This window comes from Mobula birostris, chromosome 11 (genome assembly GCF_030028105.1).
Source record: "Mobula birostris isolate sMobBir1 chromosome 11, sMobBir1.hap1, whole genome shotgun sequence".
Taxonomy (NCBI): Eukaryota; Metazoa; Chordata; class Chondrichthyes; order Myliobatiformes; family Myliobatidae; genus Mobula; species Mobula birostris.
The window spans coordinates 69,458,566-69,481,800 of record NC_092380.1 but is presented as its reverse complement, the minus strand read 5'-3'; the positions used below and the strand labels follow the sequence as shown (position 1 = coordinate 69,481,800).

The window sequence follows — 23,235 nt, the reverse complement described above, 5'->3', positions numbered from 1 at the left end:
CCTTGATTTACTCACTCCAAGAAAATAGGGGAAAGTAGCATGAGTTTTGCATTCTTACTGAAAGGAGTGGACTATAATATTTCATTCCTTATGTCAAGCAATTTGATGATTTCCCTAGATATATCTCCTAACTGATCAATTTTATCTGACAATATTTACTTGATGTTGATGTTAGGATACTTTGAAAAGTGGATATGGTTATGAACCTAAATCTTTACCAGCGTTCTGTTCAGTACTTCAGGACTGTTACAAATATGTCCTGTGTTAATACAGTGTCTTAGGAAATGAGAAATGCCAATTCTGAGCATTGGCACAGGAATAAAACTCCCATGCTTTTTCTGTGTAGTGTGCTAGCAAACGATTTATGGGTTATACCAAACCAGTCCAAAGGTGGAATTAAAGAGGGACTCAAAATGACAAATTGAATTAAACAACATATGAGATTGATCTGTGAGCAGCAAAATGTAATAAAGGTTAATCTCCCCATCTAACTGGTAGAATAAAATCCAGGGGAAGTTGTGATTATACTTTTTTGGTCAGATCTGGAAAATTGTTCAGTTGTGATTACCAAAAGCAACGAAAGAAATATTTGGTGTATAACTGAATTCCCTGTCAGGTTTGACAGACTTGGAGCTAACAATTCTCTCACATTGTGCCAGGATTTTGTGCTTCATACAGATGATTTTTATATTAATGTGAAAGTTGGTAGTTCAGTACAGCAATTGTAATTCTAGTCGGAACATCTGTGTCTGCAATACACCCGCACACGCAGTACGCGAATGACATTGATTCATGGGCACTGCCCTGCTAGGCAACATTCCTGCCACCTCTGCTACAGTCATAATGCACCTGGCTGATTAAGAAACAACATGGGCAACTTCCAGGGAACCAGAATTAAATAGCATTCTCACTCACAACGGACATACTATTTAAAGGGTAATCAGTTCCTGTGGTGCTACTGAGTTAGTCATAGTTCATTCTGAAGGTTTTCAGGTGTGGCAATGGAGTCGTTGAACATGGTAAATCAATACCTGATGAGTACAGAAGCTGTTTCTCCATTATTAAACCTCCTTATTAAAAGTGCTTTATTGAAAGTATCACTGCATTTGCTGTTGTGGGAACCATTGGACAGTGGCTGAAGGCAAGGCAGAAATGCAAGATGACCTCGAAAGGAAAGGGAAAGGAAGGCTCATTCCTGAAGTCAGTCTAAATGTCCATGAGGAACTGTGGACTAACTCCAATTCCAGTTGGACCAATGTAATCATAGTCTGAGGAATTTTATATCTGTGGTGACAAATAATAAATAAAAACAGGAAAAGGCTATTTAAATCCTTGAGTCTGTTCTGCTATTAATAAATAATACGGCCAAGAAAATTTGTAGACTAGGAGTTCACTTCTTGTTCCTCCCCATTGGAATTGCCTAAGATTAAAAAATCTGAGCTTTGAACACACTAAATTGGGTCATAGAGTCAGACAGTCCCAAAGCTTGCTATTCGGCCTATCACATCCATGCTGACAATCAACCACCCATCCTTTATAATCTCATTTCATTTGTAGCTCTCTATGCCTTAGTGATTCAAGTGCATCTCTGGGAGAAATTGCCACAATTATCCAGTCAGACAGTTCATTCCAGATTTCTGATGGAAAAATTCCACTTCCATTCGCCTCTAAATCCCACATTCCCAACACTAAGCTATGCCCCCTTGTTTTACCATAGCTATGCTATGGGGAAGAGCTTACGGGTGTCTCCCCTGTAGTATGCCCATCATAATTTTGTGCACCTGTGTCATGCCCTTCCATAGCAATCTCCATTTCAAGTAAAGTTCCACTAACTGCAACACTATCGGTGTGTTGTAAAAGCAAACCAACTGCTGGATGAACTCAGGCAGTAACTGTGGAGGTGAAGGGATGGTCAAGATCCTGTAACACAATAGAGAGTTTAGAAGGAAGATAACCAATATAAGGGAGGAATGAGTCCTGTTGTAGGGTCTTGAGACCAAACATTGACCATCCCTCTGCTTCTCCAAATGCTGAGTTCTTCCAGCAGCTTGTATTTTGCTTACTTATCAAATGTTTACCTAATTATATCAGGTACCAAAGGAATAAAGTGAGTGAGCTGAGGTGATTGTTGGACAAATAAGCCTATTTTTTTTTTTTTACCTTGATTTGTTATTTTCAACATGCAACTACTTTGTAATTTTTGGAGAATAGGTTTCTGAATATATGGACACTCTCTAGTCAAAAGTGTGCAGATCTGAAGTAACTTACTAAATTAATGCTGTTTTACTAACTGGAATTTCTGATGCTTAATGATCTATTTTGCCAAAAAAAAAAGATTGCTTTATCGTTTTTCTCATTATTCAGGTTGATGTCACTTGGTATTATTCCAACTGTTTGACTGATACGTGTGCCTGTAACAGAGGAGGAGACTGTGAATGTTTTTGTACCAGTGTCCAAGCATATGCTCACATATGCTGTCAACATGGAGTTGCAATTGATTGGAGAACCCCCTCAATCTGCCGTAAGTATGAAAACTACAGAAATACATTTCTGTTTGCCTGCGCTTAGCAGTAGTCTTGTTATCTCTTTAGCATGGAGGTCCTGAAATAGAGTCTTATAGTCTGTGAATCCCATTGCCCTTCTTGCTTCTGCAGTGTGCTGTGTGACTGCGGGTTTCTCTGGAGGAGAACTGATAAGTTGAACTTGTTTTCTATAATCCACGCACAACTCAAGAAAATCAAACATCTGATGTTACCAGTTATGTAAATTTCCTTTTCTTGCACACAGTCATTGTGGAACTGACTCCCTTCTTATAAAAGTCAATTATAAACCATCTCCTGGTTCAAATCATGTTGAGTAAATGCTCTTTGATACCGTTGAATTATTTAATGTACATTTTTGAGGTTATGTTAAAATCCTCTATAAGAAATCTATTTCAGGGAAAACATAATTATTAGCTGCAATACCCATTTATAAAACTAAACATGTATCTTAATATTCCCAGTGAAGATAGGAAATTAACTGTAAAAAGCACTTTTTATTGTGCTGTGCTAAATCTCTAAAGGTTTACCCATGTAAAGTCACTTCAATATGAGTTTTTATTCTTGATTTAATCTTCTTGGTCAGATTCTGAGTGAAGAATACACACCTTTATTGCTAGATTATGACACGGCAACCTTGGTAGAAACCTGTGAGCAGTGTGAGAAAATGCTAATGAAAAGTATTCTTTAGGAATTTAAAGATAAATATATTCATTTCTTCAAATCTTAATTACTTCATGAGGCAGAAAGCATAATTCTAATGAATTTTCTCTTTCATTTTAGCTTATGACTGTGAATATTATAACAAAGGTAAGATTTGTGATGTGATCTGTGAGGCAGAACATTTGTATACAAGATGTAACAGGAATAAGGCATTTTGCTTTTATTGTGATGACAAAAGACAGAGTAATTCGGATGGACAAATAATTGTTAATGTATAAATGCACTGTAAGATAACCAACTTCTATTGGTAAAACAAATAACTGCATGCTTTCTCTGGAATTCTGGAAGAAATCGAACAGGGTTTTTCTGATTCCTTCAGCACTAAAGTTAGAGAAATTCTTTAACAGAGTTATATGCAGAGCAAAATAATTGTTCTGTACACATCAGGGAAAAATACTATTTCTTAAAATAATAACTGGATCTTAGCTGCTTATTAAATGAGTGCAGTGGATCTTTTCATCTCTGCTAAAGACCAAGCATTTATTATATGAATTTTGAACAAGAAAAGAAGTGGAAATTTTGTTTTTAAGGAAGTGGTGAGGCATCTCAATCTGGAATCCCTATACAGTGAAGCTACTGGATTATCAACAAGACTGTACCCCTAGAGGGGGCTAAATGTTTACACTATTTGAAAAGTTATAAAGTATAATATCTCGTCATGGTTTCCTTTTTTAAAGGAAAATATTCTTAAGGTAAACTGGTATCTGAAAATAAGTTTTCAAAAATTGATTCAACAGGGTAACATTTACAAATTGTGATTCTTAGCAGTATTAAAAAATGAATGCAGCACCTTATTCCTGTTATGTCTACATCTCAGTTCAAATATGCACTTAACAACACAATGCTTGATCTAATAGCAAAGCTGAAACAATCCAAGGCATTGATTTGATTTAATAAGTAGACCATGATGCTTCTATGTAGGTTTAGGCAGCCAACATAAGGAACTTTATTAACAATCTTCCAATGTGATCAACAAAAGATGCACAAAATAAGGATGGCTTTATTTACTGAAGTATGGAAAAGTTACTGGAATGAATTGTCAGTGCATTCTGTACGGTTGGAAAGAAGGGTTTTAGAAGGCACTATCACAGTTGATTTTTAAAAATTAACAATTTCTTGAATTACTAAGTTGAGCTAACAATGCCAAGTGATTTTTGGGGGAAAGGGGTAAACAGGTGCAGTTGATTTTCTTTCTATATACATGACTTTTCTAAATTAAATTAAGTGAGTCTGTTTTCTGCTTACAGTGCTGGGAAAAGGTCCTTATTTATTGGTCAGTTACTTGGATGCAAGTACAGTGGTGGCAGCTAATTTATCAAGTGGAGCTGTTTTTCTGGCTACAAGAGAAATAGCCATTCCAGGAGTAGTGACACTTTTTATGCTGACCCCAAGCCTTTACTCACCTAAGCCACATGGTAAGCAAGTCTAAGTTTGACAAACTTGGCAGCAACTTAGCTTCTATCGCTGTGTATTTGCCAAAATGCAACATTATAACTAGCAACAGTTTGCACCATAGAAATGTTTGATCATATTTTTCCCATGTTCAAAATACATAAGCATTAAGAAGTGAATGTAAACAAGCAATTAAAATATTCTTTATTTCTTTAACCATTTGACATGGGTACTGAAAATTTCCCTGTCCCAAAATAATAAAAATCAGGAGGGAAGAAAGAAGTCTATGATAAAACTTTAAAATAGAGATCACATTGTCAACATTTTCCTATTGTTGGTTTCATCAGTTTATAAACAGTACATTCAAGTTTTATTGAAAAGAATGGATGTAGATACACATATGGATGCAAATGCATGGCATTAGCATTAGTGTAGATGGAGGATATGCAAAAGTGTAATCTTAGACCGTGTGTCTTCCTGTGTATGTGAAGATTTAATGTAAATCTAAGAGGACATATAAAACTTCAGAATAGTTGGAAATTTGTTCTCAAATAGTTTGAAATAATTTGTAACCTATGCATTTTGTGGTTGTTTTCAATGTCAAAATTTTATTCATTTTTCTCTTTTCTTACTGATCCTGAGCTGAAGATACAAATTTATGATTATTGATTGTTCCACTGGGGCTAGTTTCCTCAAGTAGGTCACCCAGGTGTCTAAACACAAAAGTGCTGCAAATTTTGAAAACCATGCATTAAAATAGAGAATACTGAAACTACTTAGCAGACTAGGCAACATTTGTGTAGAGAAACAGAGTTAATGTGTCAGGTCAGTGTCTATAGACGTTTCTGTTGACAAGTCATTGACCATGGGAATGGCAAGCAGAATTAAACTGGGTGGCCGCTGGGAAATCCATTTTCTGTGGCTGATGGAGTGAAAGTGCCTGATGAAGTGGTCCCCAGTCACCCCATCTTCCACTGCTATAACAGGGATAGAGTTACCCTTGTCCTTAATTATCACCCAGTGAGCCTCTGCATTCAGCACATTATTCTCCGTAACTTCTACCATCTTCAGTCGGATCCTACCACTATAACATCTTTCTCTCCAACACCCATCCACTCTCCATTTTCCACAGGGATTGCTCTCTGTGAGACACTTGTCCACTTGTCCCTCCTCACTGATCTCCCTCGTGGCACATATCCCTGCAAGTTCTACACCTGCCCCTTTGCCTCTCTCCTACCATTCAGGGCCCTAAACAGTCCTTCCAAGTGAGGAGGCACTTCACCCACAAGTCTACTGTGGTCATCTACTGTATCCATTGCTCCCAGTGTGGCTTCCTCCATATGGGTGAGATCCAGTGCAGATTGGGGGATCACTTTGTCGAACACCTTCACTCCATCTGCCGAAACAGTCAGGATTTCTTGATGGCCACCAATTTTTAATTCTTCTTCCAGTTCCCATTCCAACATGTCACTCCATGGCCTCCTTGACGGCCGCGATGAGACCATTTGCATGTTGAAAGAACAACACCTCATATTCCATCTGGGTAGCCACTAACCTGATGACACGAATCTTGACTTCTCTAATTTCCGGTAACTTCTCTTCCTCCTTTTTAAATTTTTCCATTCATCATGTAGGCTCCTCTCCTATCTTTTGCCTTTTCCTCACCTGTTCACCACATCCCTCTGGTGCCCCTCCTCTTTCCCCTTCCCCCATAGTCTACTCTCCTCTCCTATCAGATTCCTCCTCCTTCAGCCCTTTACCTTTTCTACCTATTAACTCCCAGCTTCTCACTTCAGCCCCCATCCCCAGCCATCCACGTTCCCCCTCGTCTAGCTTAAGCTATCACGTGTCAGCATGTACTCCTTCCCCTCCTCCCACCTTTTTATTCTGGCATCTTCTCCTGTCCTTTCTAGTCCTAATGAAGGGGCATGGCCCTAAAAGTTTACTGATTCTTTCCTTTTTTCCCCTCTATAGATGCTGTCTGACTTGCTGAGTTCCTCCAGCATTTTGTTTGTTTTGCTCCTTGAAAGTAATTTTCTCTAGCAAACAAGTGATACCACTTCTTTTGTTTTCACAACAGATATATCGTTAGTCTCCTTGGAAGTGGCTGACAAACCAAATTATTTTTTTCGGACTGGATCAGATGGAGCCCTACATGTCAGTAAATGGGAATATAACACATCTTTTCTAAAAGAAGCAACATTTAAATTACACAAGGATGCATGGGTTTTGGGATATAACACTTTTGAATCGTACATAAGGCCTGGATACTTTGTTCATCTGGCAAGTACTATTCTGCATCTGCTGAAATATAACCACTCAGAGGGTTTCAGGCATGCTACCCTCCTCCAGCTTGCAGGTGAGCAAATAATAATCTTGGTTTAAGAAGAACAAACAGACTAATTGTTAAATAAGCATACCTTAAAATTGGAACTTATTGTCATATTTCATGAAATGAATTCTGAAAACTTTGGACAAAGCCTCGTTTTCTTACATTTTCTCATTCGGAAACATTAAAATCTAATCTGAAACTAACAGAAAATGTCACGTTCTGTTTCTAGTCAGCTCAGTTTCAAACAATGGATAAATTTAATCTGTAAAGAAATGGCATTCACGAAGAAGTAAGAACACTATGTCCACTTGACCAGAGCTTTGAACAGGTTACATATGTCTTCTGCATCTATATGCAAAAATATTCTAGATTTTCCTCACCTGTATCATGGGCAGTAGCCTAGTGGTTAAGTTGCTTGACTGATAGATTTCTAGACTATTCTGGAAACATGAGTTTAACTATGACCATAACAGCTGAGGAATTTAGATTCAAGTAATTAAACAAATATAGGATTAAAACGCTATTATTGGGAATGGTTATTATGAAACAACTGGATTTTTGAAAATAAATGGTCCTGTAATGTCCTCTAATAGAATATAAGAAACAGAAGCAGCAGCAAGCTATTTTGCTCCTTGTTCCTGTTCTGGGGTAAAATTGCAGATGATCTATTATCTCATTTCCACAGCTCTGCAGTAACTTCCTTTCCCTTCATTCACCCAGTACACAAAGATACCGTATATTGATGTCTCTCTGTGTTGAATGTAGTCAGTGGCTGAGTCTTTAGGTTGTGCTACTATCTGTGTCAAGAAGTTTCTTCTCAACTTAATAGTGAATATATAACCCCATATATTAAGACTTGTAATCCCTGTTTCATTCGATAGACCCCAGCCAGGGTATATAGCATCCCTGCATCTACCCTTCCAAGCCTTTTAGAATGTTGGATTTTTCACTGAGATCACCTTTCATTCTTCTAAACTGCTGAATCTTTCCTCGTTAGTTAAACCTTTTGCCTTCCTATCAATCACTCTGGTAAGCCAGTGTGCTTCCTCAGTTGCAAGTATATCCTTCAAGTAGGGAGGCTGTATTCCAGGTGCAATCTCACCCGAGCCTTATTATGTAAAGAAAGCTTCTTCATTTTTGTATTTAAATCCTCATGTAATGAATACCAACATATTATTTGCCCTTATAATTGCTTGCTGTGATTTGATTTGAAGATATTCAGATCTCTGTGAACATCAACATCTTTCAATGTCATGACTTTAAAGAAACAATATGCTTCCTATATTTTTTTCTGCCAAAATGAATTATTTCACATTTTTCCACATTGAATTCCATCTGCCACGTGCTTATCACTTACCATCCTATTTCTCCTGAGAGATCTGTGCATCCTCTTCACAACTGACACTGACACTCTCACCACCACCACCCCTCTCCCACGCCCCCAGTTTGTCCTACAATCTGGATATGATCCAATCTGAAATGCAGTTAGATATAATGTACTTGTTCCACTCATCCAAATTATTGATACAGACTGTAAACAGCAAAGGCTCCATTACTAATCCCTGTACTAGTGACCACCTCTCTACTTCAAATAAATGCATATTTCTCCTTCTTGGTGCCTGTTAATTAACCAATCCTCAGTCTAGGCCAGCATATTATCTCCAATCCTTCATTCTCTAGTGTTACTCATTTTTTTGCGGCATCTTTTGAAATGTCTTCTGAAAGTTTAAATGGATTGCATCAACTAAGTGCCTCCCTCCCTCTCCCCCCACCCCTCGCCATCTATTCTGCTAGTTGCAAACTCAAATCTTGTGATAGATTGGTCAAATATGATTTTTCTCTTTGAAGTTCTTATTGGCAGTGCCTGGCCCGTTCCTTATTTTCTAAGAGAATACCTGCAGTGGCCTAGGATTTTGTTTTCATTACATTTAATAAAATATATTTGCATATAATAGTCATTTACTTAATCTAGGAAGCACTACAAAGATGAGATGACAGCAAATTATTCGTTTATTAATGATATTCGTTAAGGAGCAAAACTCTCTTTTGTTCAAAAGTGCAATGGGGAATTTTAATACTTACCTGAGCTTTCAAAGTTGCAGGACCAGCCTTTTGCACTAACACTGGGTTTTCAAATGCAGAGTTTCTTTTTCAGGATTATGCTATTTTGTTGGATTAATTTATGTGTACAGAGTTCGGAATCTGGTACAAGTCTACAAACTGATTACCCCTTCTTGAACTGAGACTTTCACCGTAACTAATGCACAAGCAGAAAGCATTTATCATCAAGGATTATACTTGTAGTAGTTTCAGAAAAGCACTCACAGGGCATATTTTGGACTATGCTGAGTTTTACAATTCATGATAATGCCAAGCTGACACAGCTGTAGATTCCACGCTTGAATTTATTATTGAAAATCTGTCTCTTTTAGGGCATATTGCCCAATCATGTCCTAAATCACAAATTTAGTGAGAATTTCATAGGTTCTGTGATACACTCGGAAGCCAATTAGCCTTCTAATAACAGATTGTTCTTCCCTTAAAATGAGAGAAATGCGTGTTCCAACGCTCAGTGAAAATACACTGCAAGTGCTATTGATTGCATTATCTTTTTTAAAGTGCAGGGATCTTGCACTCGAACCTGTTTGTGCTAAAAATCTAATGTATGCCAATGGAAAACTGAAACAATTTACCTCAGCTATGGGTTCAGATCAAATGATCAAGAAGCATTTCATTAATCACTGCATCCAAGGAGTCAAGTTTCAGCATTTTTATAAGCAAAGCTCTGTTGCATTTGGTTCGTTCTCCAGCACACTTTCTTAGGGACAGACTGGGCCCAACATGCTGAGGCAGGGTAATTGCACATTCTAAAAATATAGTACCATTTGTTTAGGTTAATGGAAAAGTTATACCAGCTACAGAGTGCAGAGGCAAAGGAGGATTAAATTTCATGCTGACTATAGTACATGCCTGGCATATTAGATCAGAGATCACATCCAACTGGTGAATCAAGATTCAGAAGGGACCAAAGTGAAAAGAACAGAGTAACAGGCAAGTTTTCAATGGACTAAAATCTCTTCACTTACTATTTTACAGGGAATAAAAAAAACAGAATAGATGTCCTTCTTTTCTGATTAATTTTTAATTCAATGACTCTCCTTCCTCCTGCTGGTAGGATTGATTTTTACAATCCTCTACAACTCTATCACGTGTTTTTATCATGGAAAGTTTAATCTGGTGCAGGGTCAAGATAGTGTGTGGCTATTGAAGGGCTATAGATGGGTGAAGAAGACCTTTGCATAGCTGACTGGCATTGTAAGTTGATTTTACCTTGAAGGCCCTCTTCTGGTTACAGATACTTCAAGCCCTTAAAAACCAGATGCTCTTTCTGTACCATAATAATGATACAGAGAAAGCAAATAAATAAATGTTAATGTTAGTTTGTCCTCAGCAACAGCATTCATGACAATACTGTGGAGGGGTAGTTATTATTAAGTGATTTTGTGTATTTTCCAACTTGTGGGAAAAAAATCAACTTAAAGATGCCTGTAAAAACAGAAACCACTTTTAACCCAGGGATAGACTACAAATATAAGGTATCAAATCCGTAGCCAGAATGATAATTTTGAAAAAGTGCTCTCAGAATGAAGGGGTAAATTGGGTTTCTACAATATTTATAGCTAGTTTAACATGTTGGAGTTTTGTCCCACCTGCAAATTTGATTACACCAGCGTGAAATAATGAGCGTAACAAGTTTTTATAGTTGGTGATATAGGGTGAGTTGGCACCTGCATTTACTCCAGAGTCTGCATGAGCAGTTTCACTCATGTCTGGAGTTCTTCTCGAAATGAAAGAGAAGATTGGCTGCTTGTTTGCAGGGTTGTTCACCGAGCCTGGAGGTGAGGTCACAAACATTTCATCATCAGTCAAGGTGACATCATCAGTGAGCAATTGAGTGTTGTTTCTCCCGAGTGCTCGCATTAATATTGGTCTGACTTGTTGTTCTGATTGGTTGGTTGTCGCGCTGGTCATTAGACTCTGCTGGATAGCTGAATGACTTCCGCTGGCCCGTATCTTTGATTATCGATCATTGTGATCATTGGTTCCTTGGGTGTCCACGGTTTACTCCTTGGCCCCAATCCCACAGATGCATAGGTTCCATTTTAACCGGAGATAACTCAGCTATCACGCTCAACAATTTCTCCTTTGGCTTCTCTCACTTTCTCCAAACTAAATGAGTAGACATGGACATCTATGTGGGCTCCAGCTATGCCTGCCTTTTCATTGGCTATGCAGAACAGTTCATGCTCCAAGCCTCCCCTGCTAATATTCCCCAATTCCTCTGTGCTGCATTGACAACTACATTGGAGCTGTTTCATGCACCTATGCTGAGCTCATCAGTTTCATCAACTATGCCTCCAACTTCCTTCCTGTCTTACATTCTCTTGGTCCCTTCTGACACCTCTCTCCTCTTTCTCGATTTCTCTGCCTCCATCTCTGGAGACAAACTGTCTGCTAATATCTTTTATAAACCGACTGATTCTCACAGCTGTCTTGACTATACCTCTTCCCACCCTGTGTCCTATAAAAATGCTATTCGCTTTTCTCGGTTCCTTCATCTCCGCTGCATCTGTTCCCAGAATGAGGCTTTCCTTTCCAGTATATTAGAGATGTTCTCCCTTTTCAAAGAACAGTACTTCCCGCCCTCCACCATCGACATTGCCCTCACCCCCACCTCTTCTGTATTCTGGACATCCTACTCACCCTATCTTCCCGCTACCTTAACAGGGATTGAGTTCCTCTGGTCCTCACATACCATCTCATGAGCCTCTGCATCCAATACATCATTCTCCTCAACTTCTGCCATCTTCAATGGAATCCTACTACCAAACTCATCTTTACCTCCACCCCCACTCTCTGCTTTCCACAGGAATTGCGCCCTCCATGATTCCCTTATTCATTAGTCCCTCTCCACTTGTAACGTGGGAGAGCAGGTCTGAGGATCCAATGAGTGAAACAGGAGACGCAGATTTAAAAATGGGTATGTGAGGTATTCATTTAAGAAATGAACAATGAAACATTAAATTGGGCATCTAGCTAAACAATTATTTGTCTAAGCTAGCCAAAACCACTACACCGTACATTCAACTACTCTGCTAAACCTCCTCAATTTATAAAACCCAAGAAGTAAGCATACTATAACAGATACTTAAACAAACCATGGGGTCCCAGCTATGTCTGCAGTGCTCTCTCTCAGTAGTCCATCAGGACTGATGGTGAATTCAGCCTGAAGTCAGGCCTCATGGGTGGCAGGAATGAAAGAGGGTGAACCCTCTGCGCGTGCTATCTTTTATACCTCCAGGATGCCCAGAACTGGAGATGGGCTCTATAGCACCCATAAGCCAACCAATAGAAAAGAGCATAGCAAACTTTAAACAAACCAATCAGCATGATGCAAGCGGCTTTCGAACAGAATTAACTACACCCTCCAGAGGACACCACTAATCTCCCTCTCGGCACTTATCCCTGCAAGCAACAGAAATGCTACACCTGCCCATTTACATCCTCCCTTCCCAACATTCAGGGCTCCAAGCAGTCATTCCAGGTGAGGTAACACTTCTCATGTGAATCTGCTGGGGTAATTTATTGTTTCCGGTGCTCCCGATGCAACCTCCTCTACATTGGTGAAACCCGATATAGATTGGGGGACCACTTTGTCAAGCACCTCTGCTCCCTCTGCCAAAAGTGGAATTTCTCAGCGGCCAACCATTTTAATTCTTATCCCCAATTCCATTCTGACATGTCGGCCCATGGCCTCTTCTTTTGTCACAATGAGGCCACTCTCAGGTTGGAGGGGCAACACCTCATATTCTGTTTAGGTAGCCTCCTACCTGATGGCATGAACATTGATTCCTCCTTTTGGTAGCTTTTTTCTTTCCCTCTCCCTTCTTTCTTCTGTTCCCCACTCTGGCCTCTTACCTCCTTTGCTCACCTATCTATCAACTCCCCTGGTGCCCCTCCTTCTTCCCTTCTCCCATGCTCCAATCTCCTCTCTTCTCAGATTCCTTCTCTAGCCCGCTACCTTTCCCACCCACTTGGTTTCACCTACCACCTCTAGCTAATCCTCCTTCCCCCCACTTCTTTATTGTGGCATCTTCCCCCTTCCTTTCCAGTCCTCAAGAAGGGTCTCGGTCTGAAACCTCAACTATTTATTCATTTCGATAGATGCTGGATGATGAGTTCCTCTGGCATTTTGTATGTGTTTCTCATATACTTTCAAACTTTTATATTACAAGATATGCATGATGTGAAGCTGATTACTTGAGTTTTATTATTATAACTGAAGATTTTTTTTGCAAAAAATAAGTTATTTTTAAGTATATGATTTTTTGCTTGTAAATAACATGGTTTTAAATTATTGAAGCTATGTGAAGCTGCAATTTCAATTGCCAGACAGACCTGTTAAAATGCTTTTGTAATAGGAAAGATATTTTATTAAAATACTATATTTTAAAGAATATTTTATTAAAAGACCATTTAGTTATCATCTACTATGGACACTTGTCCTGCGATTGTTTCCTGCTAGAAGGACAGAGTTCCACAAATTCTATTTACACTTGAAGTTTATTATGGCCAATTGATAAGAATCAGCTCATGCTACTGAAAGCTCTAGAATTGTATCCCTTTGCTCAGCTTTGCATTTGTTTGCATATTATCTTCTTACACAACATGCATCCAATCATTTGCCATGCATCTACAGCTGTCTGTGGGCATCCTGTATAAAACGTTCAAAGCTAGCTAATAACAATATCATAAAAATACCACCAAAATATTTTCAATTATTTTGCAGAATTATTTTCTCTTTATCTTGATACAAAACAGATATCTTATGCTAATTAAACAGTTCTTTAAAATCCAAATGAATGTTTTCATAGTACCATGGAATACATGACTTTTGATACAAGGAAGACTGATAAAAGAAATGTATTGGATGCCATTTATCTGAAGGTATGCCTGGCTATAAAATGAACTCTCTGTTCTTCTGTAGGTGTCGAGTAGTATACTTGTACTCTAACAACACTAATTCTTGCTGGCTTGTTCTGAATTGCATGTTTATATTTATAAATGTTTTAAAATATCTCTTGTATTCATAAACTTCCTAACATCAGCAACTTAAAAATTAATGCAAGATATGTTACCTCAAGTACAGAAAGGGTGATCTATTGTTTAGCCAAGTGGGTATATTATTTGCTTCAGTTAAACTGCTTCTTTTTTGAAACTGAATGAAGAATCACAACAAATGTCATAACAGCTGGATTGTGGGAAGTCCCATATTTAACATTTTCCAAAACTAGACTGATTCATTTTTATCTTCCATTTTGTTTGATACATAATCCATGAAAATGTAAATAAATATAAATAACTCTAAGTGTATGCATATAAATTTATTAATCTATATTTCATACTGGAATCTCTTAAGGTGTTTCTTTGAATCAAAATATGCTATAAAACATACTAGAAGATTATTTTATTTATAAGATATGTATTGAAAAGTTCCATCATTTCCTCTTTAATTGCCCCAATTGTTCGAGCGTTGAATGAGAAAGCACAATACCGACCCTTCGGCCCACAATGTTGTGGCGGCCTTTTAACCTACTATAACATCAATCTAACCACATAGCCCATAGGGTGGAAGGTACAATGCGAGCCTGTAGAGGAGGGATGTAGAGGCCTTGCTGACTGCTTGCTCTGCAGGACATATTCTCTCCTTGGCATTGTGGGGGTTGCAAAGAGAAGATCCATCTGGACCATCACAGAACTGCTGAGCAAGCCTCCAGTTGGTCATGGATCGAGAGGTGTGACCCATGATCCTGGATAGGACATAAGCCCAGGTCTGATCAACCCTAGCAGGGTCGCCTGGGCAAGAGTATTTGATGTTGAATGACCCAAAACACCTGATGAGCCCAGGTTGCATCTCAGCATTGCCTATCTAAGTCTCTTAATTGTTACTAAAATACCTCCCTCTACCCCCATCTCTGGCAACACATTCAACACACCTACCACTCTCCACTATCCAGCTCTGCATCCTATCATAAGTCCATAAGACACAGGAGCAGAGTTAGGCCATTCACCTTGTCGAGTCTGCTTTACCATTTCATTACAGCTGATCTATTTCCCTCTCAACCCCAATCTCCTGCCTTATCCCCGTAATCTTTCATCCCCTGACTAATCAAGAACCTATCAATCTCCACCTTAAATACATCCAATGTTTTGGCCTCCACTGCTGCCTGTGACAATGAATTCCACAGATTCAGCACCCTCCAGCTAACAAAATTTCACCTCATCTCCATTCTAAATGGAAGTCCTCTATTCTGAGGCTGTGACCTCTGGCCCTGTACTCCTTCATCAAAGGAAACATTTTCTCCACATCTACTCTATCCAGGCCTTTCAACATGCGATAGGTTTCAATGAGATCCCCCTTCATTCTTCTCTATTCCAGCGAGTAAAAGCCCTGAGCCATCAATTGCTCCTCACGATAAGCCTTTCATTCCCGAAATCATCCTCATGAACCTCCTCTGAACCCTTTTCAATGTCAGCATATCGTTTTTTGAATAAGGGTACCAAAACTGGACACAATACTCCAAGTGAGGCATCACCAGTGCCATATAAAACCTCAGCATTACATGCTTTCTTTAATATTCTAGTCCTCTTGAAATGAATGTTAACGTCGCATTTGCCATCCTTGCCACTAAGTCAAGATGCAAATTAACCTTTATGAAATCCTGTATGAGGACTTCCAATTCCCTTTGCACCTTGGATTTTGAATTTTCTCCCCGTTTAGAAAATAGTCTACTTATTTTATTCCATCGACCAAAGTGCATGACCATTCACTCGCTGACATGTATTCCATCTGCCACATCTGTGCCCATTCTGCTAACCTGACTGAGTCCTTCTGCAGCCTCTCTGCTTCCTCAACACTACTTGCTCTTCCACCTATCTTTGTGCCGTCCGCAAAGGTGCCATAAAGTCATCAATTCTGTCATCGAAATCATTGACATACAAGATTAAAATAATGGTCCAAACACTGACCTCTGCAGAACACAACTAGCCACCAGCAGCCAATCAGAAAAGGCTGTCTTTATTACCACTCTTTGCCTCCTGCCAACCAGCCAGTACGCTGTCCATGCTAGTATCTTTCCTGTAATACCATGTCTCTTATCTTTTTAAGTAGCCCCATGCATGGAACCTTGTCAAAGGCATTCCTAAAATCCAAGAACGCAACATCCTCCTTGTCCATTCTGCTTGTTATTTCCTCAAAAATTTCTAGTAGATTCATCAGGCAAGATTTCCCCTTTAGGAGACCATGCTGACTTCAATCTATTTTATCATGTGCCTCCAAGTATCCCGAAACTGCATCCTTAAAAATTCGTTCCAACATCTTCCCAACCACTGTCAGGCTAACAGACCTATATTTTCCTGTCTTGTGCTTCCCTCCCTTCTTGAAGAGTGGAGTGACATTTTCAATTTTCAAGTACTCCAGAACCTTTCCAGAATCGATTAATTCTTGAAAGATTATTACTAATGCCTCAACTATCTGTTTAGCTACCTCTTTCAGAACACTGTAGTCTAGTCTGTCTGGTCCAGGTGACCTGTCTACCTTCAGACCTTTCAGTTTCCCAAGCATCTTCTCCCTAGCAATAGCAACTGCGCTCCCTTCTGCCCCTGAGACTTCTGAACTTCTGGCATACTGTTAGTGTCTTCCACAGTGAAGACTGATGCAAAATACTTATTCAGTTTGTCTGCCATTTCCTTGTCCCTCATCACTACCTCTCCAGGATCATTTTCCAGTATCTACTCTCTCCTGTCTTTTACTCTTTATGTATCTGAAAAATGATTGGTATTCTCTTTGATATTATTGGCTAGCTTACCTTCATTTTTCATCTTTTCACTCCATAGCCTTTTTAGTTACCTTCTTTTGTTTTTTAAAAGTTTTCCAATCCTCTAACCTCCCACTAATATTTGCTAAATCATATGCCCTCATTCTTGCTTTTATGCTGACTTTAACTTCCCTTGTTAGAATGGTTGCATCATCCTGCTTTTAGAGTACTTCTTCTTCTTTTGGATGTATCTATCCTGTATTTCTCCCAGTAACTCCCGCCATTGCTACTCTGCCATCATCCCTGCTAGTGTCCCCTTCCCATCAACTTTTGCCAGCTCCTGCCTCATGCCTCTGTCAGTCCAAGAAGGGAGGGAGGCACAAGGCAGGAAAATATAGGCCTGTTAGCCTGACAGTGGTTGGGAAGATGTTGGAATGAATTTTTAAAGATGCAGTTTCAGGATACTTGGAGGCACATGATAAATTCCCTTTTCTCCACTATAATATAAATGTCCATTTGTCACCTATGACAAACTTCCTCACTATCCATACCACCACTAAACTTCATGTCATCTGCATACTTACTACCTCACTCCTCCACTTCCTCATCCAAATCATTTATATAAATCTCCAAGAGCAGGGGTCCTAGGACAGATCCCTGTGGGACATCACTGATCACTAACCTCCAGATAGAATACACTCCATCTTCTTGACCTTCTGTCTTCTAGGGGCAAGCCAATTCTAAATCAATGCAGCTCAGTTTTTCTGGATCCTTTGCCTCCTGACTCTGTGCTGAGCCTACCATAAGGAACCACGTTGAATACCTTACTAAAATTCATATGCACCATATCCACTGTTCTACGTTCATCAATGTGTTTTGTTACTTCCTTGAAGAATTAAGTCAGGCTTGTGAGGCACAACCCACCCCCACAAAGTAATGCTGTCTATCCCAAATAAGACTATGCTTCATAAGTCCTGTTCACCAATCATTTGCCCACTACTGATTTAAGACTCACTAGTGTATAATTCCCAGGATTATCCCTATTACCTTTCTTGAACAAAGGAATAGCATTTATCACCTCCAATCTTTTGGTACTAATCCTGTAGCCAATGAGGATGCAAAAATCATTGTTAGAGTTGAGGCAGTTTCTTCCCTTTCTTCCCATAATAATGAGGTATAGCATGTGCAGCCCCGAGGATTACCTATCCTAGTGATTTTCAAAAGTTTCAACTCTTCCTTAGCTTTGACAAATTACCACATATCAGCCTGACCTCATGTTCATTCAAGGTCCCCCTCACTAATGATTATTGAAGCAAGGTATTCATTAAGGACCTCCCCTACCTCCTCCAACTCCAGGCATGTTTACTCTTTTATCGCTGTTCAATCCTACCTGCGCGCTAGTCATTCTCCTGTTCCTTACGTATGTGTATAACATGTAGAATGCCTTGGGTTTTTCCTTAATCCTTCTTGCCAGGCTCTTCTCATGTCCCCTTCTAGCTCTCCTAAGTCTATTCTTAAGCTCTTTCCCGATACTTTGTAATTCTCTAGAGCCCTCGCTGATCCTTGCTTCCTAAACCTTATCTTTTCTTCCTCTTGAAGAGATGTTCCACTTCACTTGTCAACCAGTTACTTCACCCTACCTCAATGGGACAAACCTATCCAAAACCTCGTGCAAGTGCTCCCAAAACAACCTGCACATTTCTGTTGTCTATTTCACTGAGTACATCTGTTCCCAATTTGGGCTCCCGAGTTCCTGCTGAATAGCATCGTAATACACCCTTCCTCAACGAAGTACTTTCACATATGTTCTGTCCTTATTCCTTCTAAGGCTGTGGTGAAGCTCAGGGAATTGAGATCACCGTCTCTGAAATGCTTACCTTATGAGAGATCTATCACCTGACCTTGTTCATTGCCTCGTACTAGATCCAGTATGGCCTCTTCTTTCATCAGCCTATCTACATATTGTGTCAGAAATCCTTCCTGGGCTTAATGAACAAATTATGCCCCATTTTCACCTGTTGGTTTCATCAATGGCAACCATTATGCCTATGTTTACTAACCCCACTTGACTGCATTAAATCTGTATATGTCCATACGCTACTCATTCAAATGCCTGTGCAGATGCTTCATAAATACTGTTGCAGTTCCTGCCTCCACTTCTTCCTCCGGCAGCTCATTCCAGGTACAGTGTGTGAAAAATTTGACCCTTCCGATCCTTTGTAATCTTCCTTCCTCTCAGTTTAAATTTATGACCTCTAGTTTTAGACACCCCTACCATTGGAAACAGACACAAGTTATCTACCCTGTCTGTGGTCTCATAAATTTTTTATGTGTTTATCGTGTCACCTCACAGCCTCCTTTGCTACAGGGAAAACAGCTCCAGCTTATCCAGTCTCTTCAAGCCCTCCAGTCCAGGGAACATCCTTATGATTTTTGCTTAATCATCTCTTTCCTGTAGTGTAATGGCCAGGATTGCACACACTCCACCAAAAGCAGCCAACTTTTTGTACCACTGTACACGATATCCCAATTCTTGTATTCCATGCTTCATCAGGTTAAGGCATGCACATTGTGTGCCTTCTTCACCTCACTGGTTGCCTGTTCCACCATATTGAGCCAACTATGTACAGTCATACAGCATGGAAACAGGCCCCTTGGTCCATTGCAGACCAAAGCGTCTTCCTGAACTCATCTCATATACTGATATTTGGCCCACGTCCCTATTCACGTACCTGTCCCACTCTCTTTCAAGCATTATAATTGTAATTGTATCTAAATATCTCTAAAACCTCTTCTGACAGTTTGTTCCACACACCTGCTGTCACAGTGTGGAGAAACTTGCCTCTAGGGTACCTTTAAGTATTTCCACCTCACCTTAAATCTATGCCGTCTAATTTTAGACCTCCATACCCTCTGGAGAAGACAGGAACAATCCAATGTATCTATGCCCCCTCATATTTTTACAAATCTCTATAAGATGACCCTCTGAGCTGCCTTTGCTCCTGGTGAAGACAATTCCAGCTTATTGAGTTTCTCCTTATAACTCAAACCTCCCAGTTTCAGCCACATACTTGTGAATCTTTTTCTGCATCCTCTCTAGCTTAGTCATATCTTTCCTGACAGTATAGCAATCAGAACTGCACACAATGTTCCAATTGGAGTCTTGGTCTTCTACAACATTCCTTATTACTTCGTCATTTACCTAGTAAGTCCTACCCTGGTTTAGCTTCCCAAAATGCATCTCTTCATACTAGTCCAAATTAACATTCCACCTACTGTTCCTAAGCTCACTTTCCTACATTCTGTTGTAAACTTCTTCACTGTTCATAATGCCACCAGTAGCTTTATCTACAAAATTAGTAGTAAAGACCACCTACATTCTCATCCAAATCATTAATATATAATTACAAATGGCAAAGGAGTCAACACTAATACCTGTGGCACACCATGAGTCACAAGCTTTCAACCTAAAGAACAGCACCCTTTTGCTTTCTTCCACCAAACTAATTTCGTCTCCAATCTGCTAAATCACTCTGGATTCCATGTGTTCTCTAACTCATGTCTTCTGGACCAGCCCACCATGTGGGACCTTGTCAAAGGTCTTGAAAACCTGGAGTGCATTGTTGATGGAACTGCATTCATGGAGCCACACTCCTGATTTGTGCTGTGGAGATGATGGAAAGGCACTGGAGAATTGGGAGATGAGGTACTTGGCCTTGAGCTCTGAATATTCATGTGGCTTGTGCAGTTAAATTTCTGATCAATGATAAGGTGATGGTGATGAGGGAGCCTGGTGATTGTCATGTAGTTGAATGGTGAGGGAATCTTCTTGTTGGGAGATAGTCATTGCCCTGCATGTTTTGGAATGAATACTAATATTACGAATATGTAAATACCTGAAAGTTGCCTAGGTCTAGCTGTACGCATGCACGCTCTACGGTATTATTTGATGAGTTGCAAATAGAATTGAATATTCTGAACTGTGAACAAACAATCCCACTTATAAGTGGAGAAAAGATTATTGATGCCATTACTGATAGTGACTGAGTTTCCGACACAGCCTTGAGGACACAGCAGTAGTGTCGAGGAGCTGAGCTAATTAGTCTCAAACAGCCAATACTGTTGTCTTTTTGGCAAATTATGGTTTCAGATAGTGTGGAGTTTTCCCATTCACTCCAATTTTACTAAGACTTCCCAAAACATTGCCATAATCTCTGTGACATTCATATTCACCTCACTTCTGGAATTCAGCTCTTTTGTCCTATTTGGGACTGTAATTGTCATGAAGTCTGAATTGCTTGATCCTGGCAAAACCCAAACAGAGCAAGAGTGAATATATTAGTGTGTGGACGTATGCTTTATAACACTTTCCATTCCTCAGTAGTTTATGATTTCAGTGTTAGATTAATTCTTGTCTATTGAAGTTAATGCAAGCAGGACCGAACACTTTGCTGCCTTCTAATTTGAATGATTTCAGCAGTGAACCAAATGTAAAAATACTGCACAGTCTGTGACCAATATCCTGCATAGCAATCATGAACATGCCAGCTTTTTGTGCTAAAGGCTGCATTGAAAACCCCACAACCTCTTGCATTAATTTTGCCAACTTTCAGGTGAATTACACTGGAGTTCAACTGAGTAGAAAAGGCCAAGCTCAAAATGTGAAAAACACGGATTGTGCATATTCTTGGCAAAGATCTTTCAAATGAAGTAATAATGGGCTGATATAGTTTCATTTTTTAATTTAATGGCGGGTAGATATTTAATGTTATTAAAGTCTCTCATAGCAACATGGAGCTAATATTTTTACAACCAATTATTTATTTTGTCAGTGGAACAGGGTGTAGCTCTGCCAACAACAGATGGCAGCATTTGTGTTCGAATAATTTGAATGCACTTTTGGTCATGTTTATAAAATTTCATACATGCATTGAGCATTATGGGCTGGAAATCCTGCACCTGCCATGGTGCCTCAATTTGTTGTTCTCAGTGCCAGGCCTGGTCGTTCTGAACTATGTTAGAAGATGGACGACCAGCCAGGAAGACACTCCATAGCGGAGAAATACTTGTGGTGACTAACCTCGAGTGGTATTTCCAAAGGCTTTCTCTACAGAGTGAGCTGATAGTTTTTAAATACCCAAAGGCATTTATAAATGGTACAAAAGGACTTATTTACTATTTTAATAATTGTAATGAAATAATAACACACTAAATTACAACAAAATAATTGAAAACATTTAAGATTAAGTTTTTAAAAAAAGTAAATCACTGCTATGAACTTAGTTTTTTTTTAAATTGAGAAACAATCACTCCTTTCAAAGGAATGTGGCTGTGCTGCAAGTGCTATGGCACTCTGCTCACTGTGTCTATGCTCATCTGTTGAACTCAGTGACAGGTCCAGTGACAGGGCAGAGGTTGCATCTGACTTCATTCATGAAGTTAGAGACACTTTGTAAGGTGACAAGAGGTTAGGCAATGGTTCTCCAAGGAACCAATGGCTAAAGGTAAGTATGATCTGGCTGCTTTTTTAGGAGGGTGTTTTAAATTAAGTGTCACTTATGCAATTGAACTGGTATGTTACTCCTGTGGTTTTGTTAACTGGAAGAGACTGTCTCATATGAAATAACGGACTCCTAAGAATGAGTTTTTCTTGTCTTTCCACTGTTTATCTAACAGTTAAAAATGAATTTTCTCAAATGAGCAAACTTATTTTTGAAACATAAACATCCAGTAACATCAATAAGATTTGTCACTGAGTGGTAGGTGTACTCTTTCCGTTATTCTTCCCTATGGACTATTTAGTAACACTGTACAACAATGAAATAAGGAGCATTTGTAATCCAATTTTTTTGTTATTTTTATCTTCAGTTCTGATCTTAAGTGAGTGTACTAATTGCTTGAGTCAATATCAAGATTCCTTGGATGAAAATATGTTGATTTTTTTTTTTGCAATCCAGCGTTAGTAACTTAAGAAATAAACAGCAGGAACACATGTGTCTCTTTGAGCCTGTCCTGCCATTCAATAGCAATAGATCATGCCAAATAGGCAAGAATCACTCTCCTGCTAGATCTCCATATCCTTTTATTCTATCTTGATCTGATGCATACTTCATAGCTTCAGCATATTCTGTGGAGAATTCCAAAGATTTGTAAATAAAGACTTTTTCAGTTATTTCAGTCCTAATTGCCTGATTTATCCTGGGATAATATCTCTTAGTTCTAGTATCTATAGCTGAGGCCTCCCAGCATCAATCATCTAAATCCCTTTCAGAACCCAAAACATTTTGGTTCAATGGGTTCTATAGGTACATCTAATGTCAGAGAAATGTACACAATATACATCCTGAAATTCCTTTTCTTCGCAAACATC

General features: G+C 39.2%; 1 protein-coding gene across 1 annotated transcript in view; it reads left to right on the top strand.

The window, feature by feature from the left end:
- Positions 1–23,235, top strand: part of otog (otogelin) — a 226,232-nt gene that overhangs the window by 119,848 nt on the left and 83,149 nt on the right. Inside the window, 4 exon segments of the mRNA XM_072271370.1 lie at positions 2,365–2,521; positions 3,324–3,350; positions 4,511–4,678; positions 6,736–7,014. Coding sequence (XP_072127471.1) covers positions 2,365–2,521; positions 3,324–3,350; positions 4,511–4,678; positions 6,736–7,014 — 631 coding nt within the window.